The following is a 22,233-nucleotide window of genomic DNA, read 5'->3' on the forward strand; positions in this document are numbered from 1 at the left end:
CACTGACCAGGGAATGCAATTTGAGTCCACCCTTTTCTCCGAGTTAGGCAAACTCCTGGGTTTTAAACGCCAGCGGACTACTGCATACCACCCGCAGTCCAATGGGATGCTAGAACGTTGGCACCGGACGCTGAAAGCCGCCATTATGGCACGCGACGACCCGTCCTGGACTCAAGTCTTGCCTCTCGTCCTACTCGGCCTTCGTACAACCCGCCGAGAGGAATTTGCTGCCAGCCCCGCGGAGCTGGTTTACGGGGAGAACCCAAGACTCCCAAGCGATCCGGTCTTCGACAAGAGATCGGGTCTCACGGAGTCGGGGTTGGTGCGTCTGCTGAGGGACAATCTCCGACGCATCAAAGCGCCACCACCCACTCGACACTCGTCCATACCTGCTTGTTCGCCCAAGGAACTGGACACGTGCACGCACGTGCTGATCAGGACGGATGCCGTCCGGAAGCCGCTGCAGCCTCCATATGAGGGCCCGTACCGCGTTCTCGAGAGGGGAGAACATTTCTTCCAGCTCGAGATCGGTGGTCACAAAAAGGCGGTCTCTTTGTCCAGGCTGAAACCCGTGTGCGCCCCGAAGCAACGTCGTGTCCGCTTTGTGGATTAACGGCGAACGAAGTTCGGGGATCCGTCGCCGAAACCCCCTAGGTTTCGTCTGGGGGCGGAGTGATCTGGCGCGGCAGGATCTGCAGCATTCGAAATTTATTTCGGATGTTGCGGATGCGGACGGGTAGATGGCGCTGAACTCAGAAACTCTCCACTCACTCGTTTTCAGAACGCACCAGGGGAGTGGAGAACCAGCGGTAAAAAAAATGCCGTTGGTTGGGACAGTAAGGACCGCATGGAAATAAGTCGGTCTCTTCTGTTTCCAACCGCGGCGCTATACACTTCGGTTCGCTCGTGACTTAAATTCAAAATAAATAAATACTTAGTACTCATCTTTGGAAGTTAAATATATTGAATTTCAAAACTCAAGTATAAATAAATTCACTAAAAAGTAATACTTAAAAGATATTTATCAAGTGCTGATTTGAATCGAGCAGCGTTTCGATATGATCGACAGCAAGTATTCCAAACGATAACCACGGAAATTAACGGCGGAGACCGTCACTGGCAACAATGGTTATCCACTGTATGGTCGTCGATCACCCGATGATAACGGTCGAACTGTCACAACAAAAGTGAAAAGAATGGATTTCGTTGTCGACAACAGTTGGATTGTTCCATATTCGCCAATTATTTCCAAAACGATCAAGACACATTGCAACGTTGAGTATTGCAATTCAGTAAAGTCCATAAAATGCATTTGCAAATATGTCACGAAAGACAGCGATATGGCGGTTTTTGGCATCCAATCCTCCAATACCAACGATGAAATTGCGCTCTATCAAGTTGGTCGTTATGTGAACTGCAATGAAGCGATTTGGCGTATATTCGAATTCCCTATTCACGAACGTCATCCTATTGTTGTGCATTTGGCGGTGCATCTGGAGAATGGTCAACGAGTATATTTCACGGCTTCGAATGTTGTTCAACGTGCTGAAACACCTCCAGCCACAACATTGACCAGTTTCTTCGTTTGCGCGAACTTTGCTTTACTGGGAGGTGCCACTTTATTACACTTGGAATGCTTCATCGAAGAATTTTGAACGGCGGAAGCAAGGCAGTGCCATTATACATTGATACGGTTCCTGGTTATCCGGATGTGCGTACTACGGGTGCTCTTGGTCGTATGTATACAGTTGATCCAAAGAATGATGAATGCTTCTATTTGCAGTTGTTACTGGTAAATGTGCGTGGGGCAACGTCATTTGAGTGACTACGGTCTGCTAATGGTAGAATATTCCCAATATATCGTGCTGCAAGTGAAGAATTCAATTTACTAGAAAACGATGCCCATTGGGATACGACAATCGTTGAACCCATTATCTCTGCATCTTCAAGTCAGATACCCACATTATTTGCAGTCATCATTTCGACATGCTTTCCATCGAACCCATCTAACCTGTGGCATAAATACAAGGATAATATGTCAGAAGATATTTGACATCAAATAGGTGTCAGTTCCAGAAATCTCGATCTTGGAAATGAATGAGGAGATACATAATCGGGCTTTACTCTTAATCGAAGACATGTGTTACCTTATGTGCGGTAGTTTATTAGTCAGGTTAGGAATGCCAGCGCCAAATCGCGAAATGAATGAGGCATTTAATCGACAGTTGGAACGGGAACGTGCATATGATCACCTAGAATTAGATTTAGTAGTTCAAACGAATGTACCACTGTTGAATCCTCAACAAAAAGAAGTCTATGATACATTAATGAAGGCAATTGATGAGGAAATGGTGGTTTATATTTCCTGGATGCCTCTGGTCAAACTGGCAAGACATTCTTCATGTCAGTAGTTTTAGCGCCTGTTCGTGCGAGATCCAACATTGCGCTTGCGGTTTCTTCTTCTGGATTAGCAGCCACATTGTTAGAAGGATGCCGTACCGTTCATTCAGCATTAAAATTGCCGTTAAATCTTCAAACTATTGAAGAACCAAAATGTAATATTTCAAAAAAATCCGGCGATTTCCGCCAAACACTCCCAGTAATTCCAGGATCAACGGCTGCCGACGAAATAAACACTTGCCTCAAAGCATCATATCTATGCCGCTATGTGAAGAAACTCCAGCTGACAACAAACATGAGAGTTGCATTGCTTAATGATACATCTGCTGAAGATTTCTCTGAGCAATTGCTGATTGTCGGTAATGGTCGAGTACCTGTCGACGAATCGAGCGGATTGACTTTATTTCCTCAGAATTTCTGTAACTTTGTCACATCGAAAGACGAACTTATTAACAAAGTATTCCCAAAAATCATTACTAATTACAAAAATAGTGAATCGTTGAGTTAGCGAGCAATTTTAGTGGCTAAGAATAAAGATGTAGATAACCTTAACTACATATTTCAGAATGATATCATTGGAACAATGCATTCATTCTAATCCATTAACTGTGTAACAAACGAAGATGAAGCCACCAACTATCCAATTGAATTTTTTAACTCCTTGGATGTGCCTGGCTTACCACCGCACAATTTACGCCTAAAGGTTGGCTCCGTAGTAATCATGCTTCGAAACAAAAACCCACCAAAACTTTGCAACGGTACGCGTTTGGTGGTAAGTAAATTGATGAACAATGTACGCGACGATTCTCAAAGGAAAATTCGAAGGTGAGGAAGTTCTCATTCCGAGGATCCCGATGATCCCAACCGATATACCGTTTGAGTTTAAAAGACTTCAAATTCTGATCCGTCTTGCATTCGCCATGACCACTAACAAATCACAAGGTCAATCCTTGAAAGTTTGTGGTCTGAATCTGGAAAATCAATGTTTTTCACATGGTCAATTATATGCGGCATGTTCATGGATCGAAAGACCATCTGCGTTGTTTGTTCTTGATTATAAAACAAAAAATGCCGTGTAACACAAGGTGCTTAACTCAAAAGTACAACCTATTAAAATTGATAAATAAAAAAATTAACTTAATAAAATCAAAAATCTGCTTAGTTTTTGCCTCTCAGGCGGAGCAAAGTTCGCAGGGTCAGCTAGTATTCAACTAAAAAAGGCGTTAGAGAATTATTTGAAGAGACCCGCTGGACGCTGATCCATCGACATATACCATAGCTCGTTCCAGAAAATCAATCAAGAATTTCTCCTATCTATGCTATATACCAGATGAAAAACGTCGCGGGAAGACCAGGAAGTCGTGTAGTATTTGAAAGAAATAAATATGCTGCAGCATTCTGTAGAATTGTATGTGCTTATTGTGTAGAAATAATAAATAATATATGTATATGTTGTGTTTAGATAAATATATTTTTATTTTTCTCAATTGTACGTTATTGTAGTTTCAACAAAACACAGATCCACGGGTACGCCAGGTGTGGGGTCACATAGACGTCAACTATGGGAGCTTTGTTTTCAAGTAAAACTACTTAGATTTCTTGAATTCAGTATTGTAGGCTTACTGATTTGGCAGCTATTGCAGTTCTACGGTTAAATTATCATGTTGACTGCTAGAGAGGATTTGTGGCGGCTTTGGTTTAACTTGATATGAAGGTGTTATCAAATATAGCAAATATTATGAAATGGTAGTTTTAACTGTATTGCGTAGTTAGCAATCGTCAATCTTCTTTCATGTGTGACCTACCCATATTTTCTTGGAGCTTTGATTTTGCTTCGTGTCGGTAGTACGAACATTTCACTGTCGGGAACAGCAGAGTAGACCTTGGACGACCTCTAGAAATACTCCCTGTTTATACTGTTCAAAGTTAGAGAAAATTAACGGAGAACATAACGAACGAAAATCTAAATTACACGTATTTATCTCGCTGTGACTCCCAGAGTGTGAATGTTGTCAACATGGAAACATTTAAGGTCTGGTTTTTGACGTTGAAGTTTTCGAGAAAGCCGAGAGAAAGGATACTGCAGGAGCTGCAAAATGGTTTTCCGAAAAAAACAGTGCAGTCTGGCAGGTTTGTTCCACTGCAGAGCTTTGTCGGCTAAAGTAATTTCATTTTCGTTAGAAGGAGCACTTTATGTTCCTTCTCTTCGTCTTTAACAGATAGTTGCTGATCACTATATTCGAGAAGCTTACTATCGAAAGGCCTGCCTACGATCATAACTACCATAATTATAGTGCGGCACTCGATGTCAAAATCATTCTTCTTTCCGGAAAAATATGCTTCTCAGATCAGCGAAATTATTAATTTCTCTTCACGATCACCTTTAAGCACCCTCTCCTCGATTGGTCTTCGTTGGTTCGTAGCAGACACTTCTCAGTTTGGATTACTGCTTCGCAATCTTAAATATGCGGTTACCACTTATCTTTGCAGGTAGTTAACCCCCAGGTTTTTAACCCTTTTAGTCGTTTTTACGACAAGAGGGGAATATTTTAAAATAATTATTGATCTATAAAGCACAGTGAAGGCACTATCACAGTAGGATATTTAGACCTTTGAACCTGTGACTGCTGTTAACATGTGAAATTTTGTCACACATCTCAGGGATGTCTAAATGTTTCGTTGATTATATATAACTTGTTGGGCCAAACCCTCGTAAGTCTACATTAACAAATTCATCTTTATCTTACAGAGACAGTTGATGGAAGCATATATTCGACAAAAAAGAGCTTCACCAGGCATGGTACAAGCGAGTGATCTTCAAATGCGTCCAATGTCAGGAATGCGAAATGGCAGAGAAGTCCATGCCTATGATGGCCCTATGCAATTTATCAACGCTCAAAACCCAGATCAGATCTCGACGACAATGCGTTCGCCTTCGAGCAATGAAGGTTGGCTAGAAATATTTTAAGGCTTATTTGAAAAAAAAAAATCCCTATAACTTTCAGATGCAATCGAAGAAATCTCTAGTCAAGAAATTGAAGATGAAGAAAGCACCCCCGTCGAAGTTTTGGCATCACCCATTCGTAGTGATTCACAACACGAAACAATATTAGTTAACAGCGCAACAAGTGGGAGAAACGGTTCTCTGCCTGTTACACCAGCAACTGGAGACAGTGGTGCGGGTGATGCATCACGGAATTCGTTGCCACCGTCAAACGATTTTGACGGGGACATTGTAGGCCAAATTGAAAATTTCGTTATGCAACCAGCCCAACAAGGGCTCCTATATAAGTGCCGAATTACACGCGATCGCAAAGGCATGGATCGTGGATTATTTCCGATTTATTATTTGCACCTCGAACGTGATTATGGAAAGAAAATCTTTCTTCTTGGAGGTAGATATGTTTCTAATTAACTCAAGTTTAACATTTTCACTCGGCACTATATGTGTGTATATATCGTTTTATTTATTCGCACAAACATATATCGTTCCAGGAAGAAAAAGGAAAAAGAGTAAAACATCAAATTATATAATAAGTTGTGATCCAACTGACTTATCCAGACAAGCTGATGGGTTTGTTGGCAAACTTCGCTCAAATGTTCTTGGTACAAGTTTTACAGTTTATGACAATGGCGACAAAGATAAAGCGGAGAACCCAAGACTCGACCTGGCAGCTGTAATTTATGTAAGTTGAATCAGAAATTATTTAGCCTCAATTGTGTGGTACTTTATATTCCTTCACCTGTTTGGAATAGATTGATTATCAACCAAATTCAGTATTTCTATCGGTCTAGATTGTGAACAAATTCTTACAGATCAAAACAAAAAGTTCTATTGGTGGTGGCTTCGCATTGCACGTCACAGCTCGTTATAGTATATATGAATTTGATTAACCCGTGGAAAAGATTATTTGAATTTTATAATCGTAGATAGGGTAAGCACTGTTCCTGGATTGTTCTTTCAGAACAAGGTAGGCGAAAATTTCACCTTTGTCGATATTAATTGTGCCTTTTAGAATTTCATAATGGAGACATATGTCATATGTCAGTCAGTTCGTTCCATGCTTATATTTCACCAAATTCCAGAAAGTTTTAATTACCCTGGGAATACTGACTCTTGTAGCAATATAGCGCATAATGCGCGATTTTGCTGTTCTCTAACATAAACAAGTTAGAATACCGGAAGCTCGACGCTTCGGGTATAAAGGCTTTGTGTTCATCTTGTGTGGGAAATTTCCTATGCACGTTTTCCCATTCGTACATACCTCAAAATTCTAAATAATCCTCGATATGTCTCCAAGTTCCAACTTCGCCGTTCATATAAGCTCACTTTATATGATGACGACGTCGTACTCATCTTATAGTGCGGTAAATTCATGTGAAATACATAATTTTGAACTCCTAGAACATTGTTAATAATAGTGCGATTTTTTTTTCAAACTTTCTAAAATTGTGTGTTATATTATTGCTTATAACCGTACCAAATTTCGTACTTCTAGGAAGAACTTAAAGGGGGTTTCCATGGTAAATTTCCAAAATATGGTAATATGCTATTATTAACTTTATTTGAGCAGATATAGGGATGAGATGTATTTCGAAGCCTAGATTTCGTATGGATGCATCATTATGCTTTTTTTTTCAGATTTTTTTTTGTTTTTTTTTGGTTGGAGGGTTCTGAGAACGAGACATGCGACACTTTTTGGGGTACACATTTCGAACCCTCATTCCCCTATGTTCCATCCGGTATCCAAAGAATCATCAGTTTCGAAGAAATTTAACTGAGCCCTTTCGTTTGATACCTCACACGATCATATTCTGTGAAAAAAAATTCCACCCCCCTTTCACATATATAGAGAGCCCCGCTCAAACTCAACATAAAATGGCGCCACTTACTATATGCAAAGGGATTCAAAGACCACATTTCGTCACCAAATTTCGTGACAATTGATTCAGCCGTTTCCAAGTCAATCGGGTGTGACAGGAAGACAAACATCGAATCGATTCTAATAAGGTTTTATTTCACACAAAACCTTAAAAAGGATAGTGTCCCTCCATTAGAATGAGTTTAAGTTTGAAAAATCGTAGTTGCCTTAAAATACCAACCAAAAAGAATCCTTCATCTGTATTCATTATCTGGCGTGAGTTTAATATTTCTTTTCTGAGGCAAGATCGATGGAAATCAATTCCTAAAAAAAATTACAAATACCCTTGGCGAAGAGTAACCTTTCCATGCGAACATGTCAGCAAATGGGGTGCTCATCTAAATATCAATGAAATGTGTCTCGGAAATCAATGGGACCAATTGGAGTGTATCTGTATACTCTGCACAGATGGGATTGCGAGAAACTAGTAACTACTATCAAAGTAACGTATGACGGCACAAAATCAGAAGTATTTTTCTTCAATTTGTATTGCTAGAGAGTTTCTGCCAATTGTGGCTAAATCTGCCTTTATTATTCTGTCCAAAATCAAGAAATTGCGAACATCAAGTTTAGGCTGTATCACACAAACTTTCTATTCGGGATACTTTTTATGGGCGACACGACGAAAGTGATTGTCAACTAAGAGGTTAAAGTTATCTATAAAAACAGAAATATTGGCAAACCTACGTGGGTGCGGCACCTAAATACAGTTCCACCTACTGAAGTACGTGATTACGAAATTTCCTGATTATTTCAGCCCTTTGACGCCACTTACAAAAGTTACACGTGTCTAATAGTACGGCGCAATTGGGTTTTGCACTGAAAGTGAGCAAAATTTCATATAAAGAATCCAGAAGAAGAATAGATGTCGACGAAATTCATTACCAGCTGCTGCGATCGAGAAATGAATGATTCACAATAGATCAATCAAAACATTAGATGCCTCAAACTGCCTCGAGTCTTAGTGAAGCTCGGTCTCCGCGGTACCTTGCCCAGCCACGGAATCGCAGGCCTATCATTTAATGAGATGCTCTCTAAATTCTAGTTGCTGCTAAATTCTTAAAGAAAGAGCGAAGAGCATTTGAAGATTCCTTAAATGAAATTCAGTTCATTTCTAAATATTTTTTAAGGATCTTAGTGATAGAAGCTTGTATATTTAAAATCAACACCAAAAAGTATATTTTAAAATTGAAAAATATAAGATATAGTTTCTCGAAATCATCTGCTCTGAAAATGTTAATATCTGAAACAGGTTCTCATTAAATTACTTTTCTTTATACCCGTCTCTACTTTGTGACACTCTTTAAAAAGTTATTTACACAGTCTGTTTAGCTAATATTGTTTACTCTTCTATTCGTATCTAAGTTTTACACACTCCTTGAGAGTTTTATAATATTCTCAGTTACAGTTTTTGAGTATGATGTACTTAGACTCAAAAGTGCCAGTATATTACATGTTACGATTTTGGTTGGGGACTAGGTTTGTTAGTATTTATTTTCAGCTCAAATCTGCTCGCCTCCTATTTTCATTTGGCCAGGGTCCATGACTCTATGAGCGAGCAAGCAGATATCATCCGCGTAGTCGAAATATTTTAGGAAGATATCCTAGTTCACTGAAGTCCTCCACGTCTTCCGATCAAGCAAGATCCTCACGGATAATGATAAGAAATAATATTTCCAACAGAAAGCTAATCTTCGGACTCTCCTTTGAACTTCAAATTCCTCGGAGATTCCTATGTCGCTTTAATAATAGCTTTTAACTTCGAATTTCCTACATGTACAAGCCACCCCGTGTTGAGATTGTCGAAACGTTTCGATCAAGCTTTCGAGGTGGCTTTGATGGATCCCCGTATTATTTTTATGACAGTACAAAGTACGCAAATACCCGTCTAAATGTCATACTCACTTCTTCGGGCTCATAAAGATCCCTCCCATTTATTTCTTGGGAAGATCCCAGTAGTAATAGTTTTACATAAATGGAACAAGCGAATTGGCAGAAACTGCAGAAGCTGCAAAGACCAATTCCGCGGGGACGACCGTCATGGCCATCGACCTTACTCTACACGAGGGAATTGTCGCATACCGGATGGTATAGCTATAATTCCTGTTGATGAAGAGCAGGTAAAGCGCATAGGGAGTCAAGATCAATACCAATCCCAACGATCAATAATATTTTCAATTCCTCATGTTAATCGATCCCTTTCACGGTTCCGCAGTTAGCAACCGATTATGAATGATAATGATCTAAAAGACAGCCCCCAAATCTACTGCCGATCGCAATATGATCAATATGATTGCTCGTACTCTGTCGGTCAGTTGAAACCTACCTAACCTTGTGGGATGCTCTGTCAAAAAATATGCAAAAGTTCGCAAACCTTTTACCGTTATTGTTGCTGTTACTATGATCGTGTTTCCCGATCATTGTATGTAATCGCTCAATTTAATTGGTTCAACTTTCATGGAAAATGAAATAGCTTTATTTGTCTAACCAACAGGACGATTTCAGTAAAATATATTTTTATGCATAGCGGAATCAACTGCGTGCAAAATTTTTCGACACCCCATTCTTTTATTGAAATAATAAAATGTTCATCTTTGTTGACCAGATGGGTGTAATGCTAACATCTGAAAAATCATATATTCTGATATTTCTCTATAATTTTTTCAAACGAAAGTGTTTTTAAGGTTTTGTGTAAAACAAAACCTTATTAAAATTGATTCACTGTCTGCCACACCCGATTTATTCGGAATCGGGTAAGGCTGTTGTCACGAAATTTGGTGAGAACACAAAAAATAAGACTGCCTAAATACTAACCGAGACCTTTTATTTGATACTCCATTACACTACCCTTTCGGATGTATAAGGACCCCCCTTCAATTCGACGTAGATAGATGCAATTCACTGTATGCGTGAGCGTTTAGAGTTCCCACCTTTCCACCGAATGTCATTCACTGTAACCGTCCCCGACATGTCCGGACAGCTGAGTTGTTAGAGCACAAGGCTGTCGTACGGAAGGTCGCGGTTGAAATCTCACTGGTGGCAGTGGAATTTGTATCGAGATTTGCATGATATATGAGGATGACGCTTCAATCAATTATGTGAGTTTGCGGTATTTCTCCTAACAACTTGAAAATATTGCAAAGAAATTGTTTTTTAAAAGGGCTTCTTTTAGGAATGAACATAAACATCTTTTGAAATTAATATTAATTTTGAGGTGAAAAAAATAAAGCGATTTATGCAATTAATTCAGTATGTTGACATTTTCCACAAATGGGTAAATCTTCAGCAGAGCTTTCCCAAAGCATAACACAATTGGTAAGAAAAGGTCTTACTTATAGGTAGACTGCGACAATATTGCATGCAACAGTGTGAAGATTTACATGCCTTTCCGAAACGACGAAATGACAAATTGTCCAACAATTAACACTTGCAGTCCGCACTAATGTTGAAGATCTAAATACAATCGTTCGGAAAGATGACAAAGTATTTGTGTTAACTGGAGGTTTTAGGAGAAAGCGAATTCAAAGAATGTCTAAAAATGGAAAAATCACTTACAATGAAACATAAACACGTCGGAATACCGGAAGCTCGCGCTTCGAGCATAAAGGTTTTGTGTTCATCTTATGTGAGAAACTTCAATGCACATTTTTCTATTCCTATATAGCTACAAATCCAACATAATCCTTCATATGTTTACAAACTACAAGACATACGTACATATTACCGCCATAGATATTATTCTCACCCTAAACAAACAAACTGCTTATTTCCGAACACTGTACATATATATGCACGTATATGAATTGATCGTACCCATATCTCCGATTTACTACGTGCACAAAAGCATACATATGTACATATATAGTACGCATATTAAATACGGCTGGTTTAATGTACAAATATATCTATTTGAATTGGACATTATCCGCAAACTTCATTAGCACGCATATACTACATACCTACATGCACACACGTCTGTTTGGAGTAATTGATATTCATATACAGATGACTAAAAACAACTAAAACAAAATAATTCTTTGAGACCTCATTCATACGAACTCCCTTCCGTGTGGTATTGGCGAATTGATATGTGATGTTGGTGTTATACAGGTTTCAGAACGCACGAAATTCACAGAAATGGCAAAGTTTCACCCTCTATAACTTTGTTAATAATAGTTGGATTTTCTTCAAAATTGACCAAGTTGTGCATTATGTTATCCCTTATCCCCATACTGAATTTTTATTTCTGGGATGAACATAAGGGGGGTTGCCGGGTAAATTTCTAAAATGTCGAAATATGCTATTATTTATTTGTGCAGATAGCGGAACCGGATGTATTTTGAGGCCTAGGTTTCGTAGAGATACACGACTGTGATTTTTTTCAGATTTTTCGGTTGGATAGGTTCTGAGAACGAGATCTGTTATACTTTTTTGCACACCCGATATCAAATATGAAACCAGTTTCTGAAAGCACTAATTAAGCCCTTTCATTTGATACCTCACAGGCCCACATATTATGAAAAAAAATTTGCACCGTCTATTCACATGTATGGGGAGCCTCTCCTTAAACCTAACACAAAATGGCGTCACTTGCTGGATGCCTTCAGTCACTCACGATTCTCGTCCTTTCCTTCCATTTCCTTCCTTTAGCAGTTCATTCTGTATTTCTACAATTGTGGAGAAAACCAGAAGCCAGCTCGCCTTTGACTTGAGCATCTCCGCAACTATATTCTCCGGGCTCACGTTCCTTCCTAGCGCTTGGTTCAGTCTCCTTCTTTCCATTGCGAACCTTAGGCAGTAAAACCTCGCCACAATATAGACTATGATCATGCCGGCCATCATCAGTGCTGCCTCAGCTGGTAAACCGAATTCACTTGCTTCCATCTTTGAGAGTTTGCGAGCGCCTCCGCCCACACAGGTGGCATGTAGAGCAGAATGAATCGCAGCATTCCGGATAAAATCAATCTTAATACCGACCTGCAACAACATTCTTGCAAGTACCGTGACTGCGCCAGCTAGCTTTCGACATAAATACTCTAGGTGTCCCCTAAAGCTCAGTTTGGCATAAATTATTATCCCCAGGTACTTGATAGTTTTTCCTACGGTTCGCCAGGGTCAATCCAGCCTTTTTCAGCTAGGCTTTTACCGCTCTCACCATCTTCGTTGTGCAAACCTCCACATCCTCTGTGTGTTTTGTTGCAACAACTACGGCCAGGTCATCGGGAAACTCTACAATCGTAGTCTCCTCTGGGACGGGAAGCATAAGCACATCAATATACATGACATTCCGCAGCAAGGGACCCTGTGGTACCACTGCTTGGACGATATACTCCTTGGGACCTTCATTCGTGCTGTACAAGAGGCTTCTCTTTTAGAGGTAACTCTTAGCCAGATATGCCACATATCCAGGAACATTTAAACCGTTTTAATTCGGCCCCAGTTGGCGCAATTGAATGCGTTTTTCACATACAGTGCTACCATGACGCAGCAACCACTAGAATTCAGTGCGTCTTTTGCCAGGCTCACCACCATGCTAATTGCATCCACCGTAGAGTGGGTAAACCCATACTAGTGCTGTCACAGGCCATTAATGGGTTCAAGTCTGTTATATATAACTCCCTCCATCATCTTCCCCATTCTATCCAACGGATAGATTGAACGAAATAATGTTGGATTTTCAGGTAACTTACTGGGTTTTGGAAGCAACACCAACTTTTTCTTCTTTCACTGGGCGCTCTTCCGGTGTAACACAACATAAGGCACTTTATGTTGCCGTTGTAAAATGGAATTCAAGGGGGAAGAACTTCCAGACAGCAGAAGACTATTTATTACATTGAATTCAATTACATAGTAACATTGATGTTTAAATGCAAATATACATTTTTTTCGTTTTGTGTGTATCTATTTCTAACGAAAAAAACAAAAAATTAAAATTCAAACATAAGAAGACAAAAATTTCTGTTTTATAAATAAATTGTTAAATATTTTCAGTAATAACTAAAACAAACTTTTTGGTATAAGCATAGGCTAGTAAGTTAAAGAATATCTGTTGATAGCTTGGCTTTATATTGGGCTCAAAACATTGATGCGTAAGCTTTAAATTGTAAATGAATTTTTAAAGCAAAAAAAAATGGGAAAATTGAATTTTCTCAGCTACTTATAATATTAACTGAGTATCCTACTTTTTATAATCTCTATTCTTCTTTTCGACAATCTTTAATATCTTTACCAATATATTTTCCGGGAATCTGGCCCAGTGTATACGCAGTAGTTATTCCTATTTACATTGTATCTTGAAATTACTTAGATTTCCTCACTTTTTGATAATATTTAGTTTTGGAAATCTTGCTGGAAAATTGAGAAATTAAAAACGAAAAAATATGGTGGTCCGTGCATATCAGCCTCAAAATACTCTTCTTAGATCATACTCTCCGATATTTGCTCAAATAAATTATAAATTAAATATAAATAATTAATATTTGTATATTATTACATTCTGGGTATTTATTGCGAACTCCCTTAAGTTCATGCTAGCTCCGTAAAAGCACGATAATATAGGTTTTAATATGAAATATCATACCGGTTAGTTTGATGGAAACTCTACTATTATTGACAAAATTATAATATTTTAAAGCTGCTTAATTGGCGCCAAATTCCCGTCCCTAAGAGGTAAAATGGATTACCACATTGAATTGAATGTCGGGTATATATACTAGGAGTTATGTATAACCATCGTGAATCGAAATATTCTTACAGAAAAAAAATCCACAAAACCTTTCATACCCGAAACTACTCAGGAAAATGTAATATGGTGCGATCATCTCAAATACATATACCAATTGGGCTGAAAAGTGCATGGGCTAACACACAGATGGCGCAACTAACATGAAATCTAGGGCAGCACCTACTTACCGCTAGTTCGTGCTCGTGAAGGTAGAGAACCAACATTCAGCTGGAGTCTTCCTTTCGCCGTGTGCTGAACCACGCAAGGAAGCAGAGTGGCATTATTTAAAATTTACTTAGAAAATAAACATCTACTTTCCATAGTTGAAGTCTTCCTTTCGCCGCGAACTGAACCTCCCTAACCTCCAAAAGACACTTGAATAAATTAGACGATTGTCGGACTATTAGTTTGTGTGATAGAGCATTTTAAGTGAAGTAACTTTTGTTAGTTTAAAGAACATGGATAAAAAGGAATTTCGTGTGTCAATAAAGCATTGTTTTTTTGTCGAAAAACAATACTGTTGACGCCAAGGCCTGGCTTGATAAACACTATTCGCTCCAAAGAGGCTGTTACCGAAGCCCACAAACCAATTTTGGATGACGGTAAAGTGAAGTTAATCGAAGGTATCTGAAGGTATCAAAGAAACGTGTTGGACATATCGTGCATGAATGTTTGGGTATGCTCTGTTGAAAGTGGATCCCGAGCGAGCTCACAATCAACCAAATACAACAACCAGTTGAGACGATTCTGAGTAGTATTTGAAGTTCTTCCTCCATAAAAAACTCGAATTTATGGGTCGATATGTGACAATGAACGAAATATGGTTCCATTATTTCACACCAGAATCAAAACCATCGTCGTCTGAATGGACTGCACGTTATGAACCGACTCCAAATCGTGCAAAAACGCAACAGTCGGCTGACAATGCTATGACATCAATCATCGACAGCGTTTGAAAAATGAAATCGCTATACAGTCTGTTACATAAGAGCGTAGTCACTGTTAAATAATAACAACAATTGATTTTTCGAAAATTCGCAAATTTATTGATAATTTGGTCGTCAATACTCAATGAAAATACCTCAGTAGCAAGTCCAATCTCCTGCATTGTCAATTATGGCCTGGCATCATCGGGGCATACTTTCCAGTTGATCAAAATTACATGGCTTGCGTCTGCGAAGCTGCATTTTCATCAGAGCCCACACATTTTGTATGGGATTTGCATCCGGCGACTGAGATGGTCAATCTAAAGTGACAACTCCGTTTTGCGCCTTCCACTCGCTACACGCTCGACTCCGATGTTTCGGATCGTTGTCCTCTTGAAGGATCCAGCTTTCATTTTTCTTGATATACCATTGCTTAGCAGATCGTAACAAAGCCTTTTGATACATTTTATTCATTTTTTTCGGCATTTAAATTCTCGGTAAATAAGAACAAAGTACCGAAACCTTTGTTTGAGAAGTACCCCCAAACATGGACCTTGCAGGGGTGTTTAACAGTCCGTTGAAGCATCCTACTGGTGGAGGTTGCCCAGGCGTGTTTGATGCTCGGAAATGCCCAGAAGGAAGATTCATCAGAAAAAATTACGTTGCTCCAATCGCGGTCCAAGTTTTCCTTCGCCCATTCCACTCGTTTTTCAACGTGTTTTGCCCTAAACATTGGTTTTTCCAAAGTACTGCGATATTTCAGTTTATTGGCAAGCAAGTGCCTGCGAATTGTTCCGTAAGATATGTCAACACCTTTTGCTTTCAATTTCACACCAGCTCCACGTAAAGTCAAAGTTGGATCTTTCGAGAACAATGCGAGAATCTTTTTTTCGTCTTTTTTTGAGACTTTGCTTGCACTTCCGCGATCAGGTAAATCATCAACGTTACCGACCTTTTTATAGCGATTTATCCACTTACTAACAAACTGCTTCGACTTTCCCATATATTTCGCAGCAGCAGTTTGCGTTAATTTGGGTCCTTTTTCATGCAAACATAGAAAAATTGCCTCAAAGCGAGATGCGTAAACAGCACTCATTTCGAAAAACCACTCAATTGAAGATTAAATTTGACAGAGAGCTGACTTTTTACAAAAAGCATGAAGGACTGAGGTGCCCTCTATGTCATAGAAAAAGAAACAAGACGCTCTGATTTTTTATCTACGTGTAACAGTGACCACGCTCTTATGTAACAAACTGTAAAACGGCCTCATTTGAAAAAAAAGAAAATGCTGTTTCAACAAGACAATGCGCCGTATCACAAATCAATGAAAACGATGGCAACCTTACACGAATCGAGCTTTTATGGTTTTGTGTAAAACAAAACGTTATTAAAATCGGTTTACTGTCTGTCTGTCTGTCACAAGCATTTTTCTCGGAGACGGTTATAGCGATTTAGACCAACTTTGGTGGAAAGGTATGAACTGTGAACGCTCGCGCATACAGTGAGTGTCACGTGGGATATCAAACTAAAGGTCGCAAATAGTACTTTCCGAAGCCGCTCTTAATTGGACATTTGTTGGAAAGCTGGGGAGTGCGGGGGGGGGGGGGGGCAGTTGTCGAAAGTGATCAGGTTTTTAACGGACCCATTCTCAGAAACTATCCAACCAAAAAAATCGAAAGGCTGCCACTATTGGTGCCTAGGCTCCGAAATACTCTCCATATCGATTATTATAGATCAAAGTTGTCATTTCTTTGCAAATTCAAGACATTGAATATCAATATCACCCGAAAGTGGATACTCTCACATAATATATGCATATATTAAGTACTAGGTACCAGTGGGACACATGCACACGCAAATGTTTTATAAAAGAAATACACAAAACCTTTCATGCCTGAAGCGTTCAACTTTCGGTCTCCTGACTTTTTTTGCATTGAAATGTTAGTATTCGCCTGGATCGCGAATATTAGCGCCTCAATGATTTCATGTTGTACGTATGCATGAAGGAGTCGGACTTAATATAAGAAAGTCAAAGGGCGTTGCAGATGTAGACAAAAAAGTATGTATGAGTACATAAACTCGAAAGATATTTCCAAGTCTAAAGAATTGTTTTGCAAAGAGAAAGCACTTGACAGCAAAGAAGAAATTTTCTTCTGTGCTTATATATGTATCAGGTATCAGATAAACCGTGAGAGGCTGTTTTGCAATTCGTACACATTTACATATCTACAAGCTGTCGGCTGCAAGCCGAAATTATGATTTGAGATGCGCACAAATATATGTATACACTGTGAGCTGGACTACTCCCCATTTACAAACTTAAATTTTATATATGCGTATTTCATAAGTAGCAGTTGTTTATATGCACGTACGGTGTGAGGCAATTGCCAACCAACTGTTTGCTTCAAACACAGACATCTGTCTGCCTGTTGTCTGCGAAACACAAGCACAGACGAAGTCTTTGCTTACAAGTGATTTCTCTCCAAAAAACAATTATAGGAAGGCTAGGAAATATCTTTCAAGTTTATATGTACGAGGATTTTCCCAGAAGTACCCGGTCTCAAAAAGAGAACACAAATATTTTGGAAAAAAATGTATTTATTTCTCAACATAATTTTGTTTCAGCTTTTTATACTTTTTCCGGCGATGTTAATATGTTTGATACCCTTTTTATAATAAGAATTGACTTGCTCCTCAAAATAGACATCACTTCTTCATCGTTGGAAAATCTTTGACCCTGGACCATTTTTTCGAGTTTGGAAGCAGAAAATAATCCGAGGGGCTAAATCTAACAAACAGGACAATAATGTAGCAACTCAAATTTTTATCCATTAATTTTGACCATTGCAATAAGGGATTTATGAGCTAGTGCATTGCCTTAATGAAACAACACTTTCCTCTTATCCAAATGTGGCCGTTTTTGCTTCATTTCTTTACTCAACTTTGCAATAATTTCGCTTAATATTCGCCATTGATTATTTTTCCTTTCTCAAGATAGTCCATGACATATATCCCACGCACATTCCGAAAAAAACGACGCCATGATTTTTCCTGCAGATAAAACGGTCTTCGCTTTCTTTGGAGCCGGTTCTCCCTTTTGAGTCCATTGTTTTGATTGTTTTTAGGGTAGACAGTAAACCTTATTAAAATCGGTTTACTGTCTGTCTGTCTGTCTGTCCGTCACACGCATTTTTCTCGGAGACGGTTATAGCGATTGACACCAAATTTGGTAGAAAGGTTGGAACTGCGAGCGCTCATGCATATAGTGAGTTACATCCTTTTACGATGAATTTAAGGGGGGTCCCCATACATGCAAAAGGAGGTTGTAAATTTTTCTTTCATCAAATATAGTCATGTGGGGTATCAAATTATAGGTCTAGTACTTTTCGAAGCCGGTCTTAGTTTTGACTTTTGTTGAAAAGGTGGGGAGTACGGGGGATTGAAAGTGGTCATTTTTTTAACGCACCCATTCTCAGGAACTATAATACCAAACCAAAAAATCTGAAAAAAATCAGGGGGCTGCCACTATATGGTGCCTAGGCTCCGAAATACCCTCCATATGGATACCTGTTCAAATAAAGTTAATAATAGTATATTACTATAATTTTTAGTAATTGACAGGAAAACCCACTTTAAGTTCACCCTAGAATCACAAAGTTTTGCAACAATGTAGGCTACAGTATGGAGCATGATCCTGCTAAATTTAGCGAAAATCGCACTATTACTAACAAGGTTATACTAGGTCAAAACTGTCGCTCCACTACAAATTCAAGACTATGAATGTCAATATCACTAGAAAGTGGATATTTTCACAGGATATATGCATATTTTACGTGCTACATGCTAATGGGACAAATGCACACTCAAATCTCTTTATACAAGAAATACACAAAACCTTTCCTACCTGAAGCGTCTCGCTTCCAGTTTCCCGACTTGTTTTGTCTTGTTTGTGGAATGGTGCATCATGTTATGAAACGGCGCAAAAATTCCTTTGTTCCTGTGACACTTAGCTAAACACTCAGTCGACAACATCTTCACGACGTTGTTTTGGCTCGAGTGTGAGCAAATGTGGCAGCCATTCTCCGCACAGCTTTTCGCATTTCCAAATTTTCAGTCTTATACGATGCACCGCACTTTTTGAAATGCCTACTATGTCTGCTAACTCGCACACTTTCAATCGCCACCATTTCGTATTCGTATTTACGAATGCAGATATGCCCAACACTACACTGTAGCCAATGATGGCACATCCTGCGGTTGCCATAAGGATGGGTCCGACAATCGATACACGCTTAATACGTCAGGCTTTCCAGAGTGTAATGACAGAGTGCAACAAAAGAGAGGAGATGCCCTCAAGGGTTCCAGTGAATTCTTAATTGCCAACTCAAAGAAGTAACATCCTTTTCAATGGAGTGAAGATGTATTAGGTTAATAATAATGGAAGGTCGCCCTTCAAATCTCACTGGTGGTAGAGGACTCGACTCAGCTGTGAATGAGTATCAAATTCAAATCAAGGTAATAACCACAGACGAGCGCAATGCCGACCCCATTCCTTCTTAGCGTACGATAACGGTCTGAATGAAAGGCTCTAACATGCTTCAGCGCCTAGATCCAATTGGATTGTTGCGCCAACGATTATTGTTATAATAGATCCAGAAATCCGATCTGGATTTTCAGGGGTCGTTAGTACCATATGATAGTCTTGAAGTTTATATAATTTATTTTCTTATAATTTTCCAGGACACAAATATTCTAGGCTTTAAAGGTCCTAGAAATATGACAGTGATACTACCTGGAATGACGGAAAATGATGAAAGGGTAAAAATAAGCTCAGCTGGCCCTCGACAGCAAGGATTATTAGAAAGTTGGAAATCTAAGGTAAAAATCAGAGTAGTGAAGTAGAATTTCAATGAACATTCGAATTTCTTTCCAGAATTTCGACAATATTGTTGAATTGCACAATAAAACGCCAGTCTGGAATGATGATACCCAGTCTTATGTGTTGAACTTTCACGGTCGAGTTACACAAGCTTCAGTGAAAAATTTTCAACTGGTCCACGATTCCGATCCGGAATACATTGTCATGCAATTCGGACGAACTTCAGAAGATGTGTTTACCATGGATTACAGATATCCGTTATGTGCTTTGCAAGCTTTTGCCATAGCGCTTAGTAGCTTCGACGGGAAGATAGCATGCGAATGAGATGTTGATAATCTATAATCCTCCTGAAAAACAAGTGCAACCCCACTCAAATATCGATTCGTACAACTGTAAATCGTGTATTTACCTTGATAGTTTTAATATAATTATTTTAGTGTATGTGTCGAGATTTAGTTTTTATATTATGCAAATAATTTATTGGTAGATAAGTTGATATCATTGAGTCACTCTCAATAGTTTTTCTTCTTTTGAGCTAATTTCACTGTGCGTATGGCAGTAGAGCTAACGAAAATTATGAAATTCCAAAGTGAGCCACTGCTAGAACCCTTTCGACGGGAAACTCGAAATAAGGTGCTAAACTATGTACAAATGATCTAAGAGTCAAAACTACACCAGATAAAATGACAACCGACAAAAGTTCCTTTCGCATTCCTCCATCAAGTTCCCTTCACAGCAATCTAGACTCTTTGACCAAACATACTTTCTCAATATACTGGTATTCTATCTACGCATGCGCTAGGAGTGAAGTATCTAAAGCTCAATAAATTTAATGATCTCTATTTTTGCCTAAATTAAAGCGTTTAGTCAAACAATAAATTTATTATTCAAGTGCTCACAGCAATTAGTTTAAAGGCACTAGAACCAACTTTGGGAAACTTTTTTACGCGTACGACTTACAGAAACATTCTAAAAAAGATTCTCATCAGCTTAATCGATCAAAAAGCACAAATCCTTGATTCAAACTTTACAAATAATGTTTAAGTAGGCATTTTTGGAAATTACCATATAGTTACATTTGGTGCTGTAAAAACCCTCGTTTTATATGGAATAAAGAAGCAAACCTTAATACAATATAAATCTAACTTAAAATGCTAAAATTTATTTTTCTATTTTCTGGCTTAACTGAACTATCCTATCTCATAATTATTTTTATAGCCATTACCCATTTGACCGCAGTATCTATTTCTAATTTTACAATTTCGATATGAAAGCCTCTATAAGCTTAGAGGAATGTCCCTCGGTTTTGACAAACAAAAGTCGACTCAAATGAGACTTCATTGCCCATGAGCTATCTGCGCGATCGCCTACACCGCATACTAGTCTAGAAATTGCTACCAAGTATTTTAATTTCGATCTAGTTTACGACATAAAAATGTACTTACTAAGATGACTGACATGTTTTAAGCAAATTTTCGAAGCACACCGTTAATTTTCGCATTTTAAAGTTGTCACACGCTTTTTGAATTTTTTGCATTCGATTGTGATTGTAGAATTGATAGGAATTGATAGAAGAAAGGAAAATATATTATTTTCATGTACAATTATTAAATAACGTATATATGATTAATTGAATTATTTTCACATTGAATTTGAAAAGAATAAATATTTAAATCAAAAGTAATGTGTTTTGTTGCTTGACAGACGTTACTTTTAGGAAATAGAGAAGAGATTGCAGCACCTGATCATTAAATGAAATGGATTTGTGGATCAAACATTTCAAGGGTGATACAGGCTATCAAAATTCGAATTCTTCTTCTTCAATCTTTTTCCCATTCAGAAGCGAAGTCGGCTAGTCTTTAATAGATTGCCCCATTTAGCTCGCTCAAAGGAATGGTCTGAATGGCGCCGCGAAGCTCTCAAATCTCCATTCAAGTTCAATGTTCAGATCAATCTTGGTATATGAATACTCATCAGCGCGAATTACATGTCCATGCCACCGAAGAAGCATATCTAATTTCAGTACCATCAATGCAACCTCATATGGGTGGCAGATGTCTTCATTTAAGATTTAATCGTAGCTTGTTATGCCACTAGTCCAAAGCATCATTTTTGTCTCCACTACCGGGAGGCGCCGGTCAGCATTCAGAAGAAAGGAAGGCGCCAGGGCGAACGACACTGCGGTAAATTTTTAATTTGAGACATTCGTTGATGTTTCGATTACAAAATACACTACTTCATCCAAGTTGCGCCGCTGCTTAAAGCAGTTCACCATTGGCTAATAACATTGAGCCGAGATATTTAGATTACTCAGTTCTGGGCATGTCACTGCCACTGGCAGTGATAGTGCCTATTTCATTCAGATCGATCGTCCAAAACTGT

The 22,233-nt window shown here is 38.7% G+C and overlaps 1 protein-coding gene across 3 annotated transcripts in view; it reads left to right on the top strand.

The window, feature by feature from the left end:
- The window catches only part of LOC119655039 (protein king tubby), a 68,435-nt gene extending 46,904 nt beyond the window's left edge, over nucleotides 1–21,531 (top strand). For 2 of the 3 annotated variants that reach the window (XM_038060717.1, XM_038060719.1), the window contains exons 2-6: nucleotides 5,150–5,348; nucleotides 5,406–5,795; nucleotides 5,896–6,086; nucleotides 19,713–19,850; nucleotides 19,906–21,531. In XM_038060717.1, the coding sequence (XP_037916645.1) occupies nucleotides 5,150–5,348; nucleotides 5,406–5,795; nucleotides 5,896–6,086; nucleotides 19,713–19,850; nucleotides 19,906–20,175 (1,188 nt within the window). In that variant the 3' untranslated portion in view covers nucleotides 20,176–21,531. The remainder of the gene's footprint in view (nucleotides 1–5,149; nucleotides 5,349–5,405; nucleotides 5,796–5,895; nucleotides 6,087–19,712; nucleotides 19,851–19,905) is intronic. The other variant, XM_038060718.1, reaches the window with a different exon arrangement.
- Nucleotides 21,532–22,233: the final 702 nt, after the last annotated feature.

Source organism: Hermetia illucens, chromosome 4 (assembly GCF_905115235.1).
Source record: "Hermetia illucens chromosome 4, iHerIll2.2.curated.20191125, whole genome shotgun sequence".
In the NCBI taxonomy this organism is placed as follows: Eukaryota; Metazoa; Arthropoda; class Insecta; order Diptera; family Stratiomyidae; genus Hermetia; species Hermetia illucens.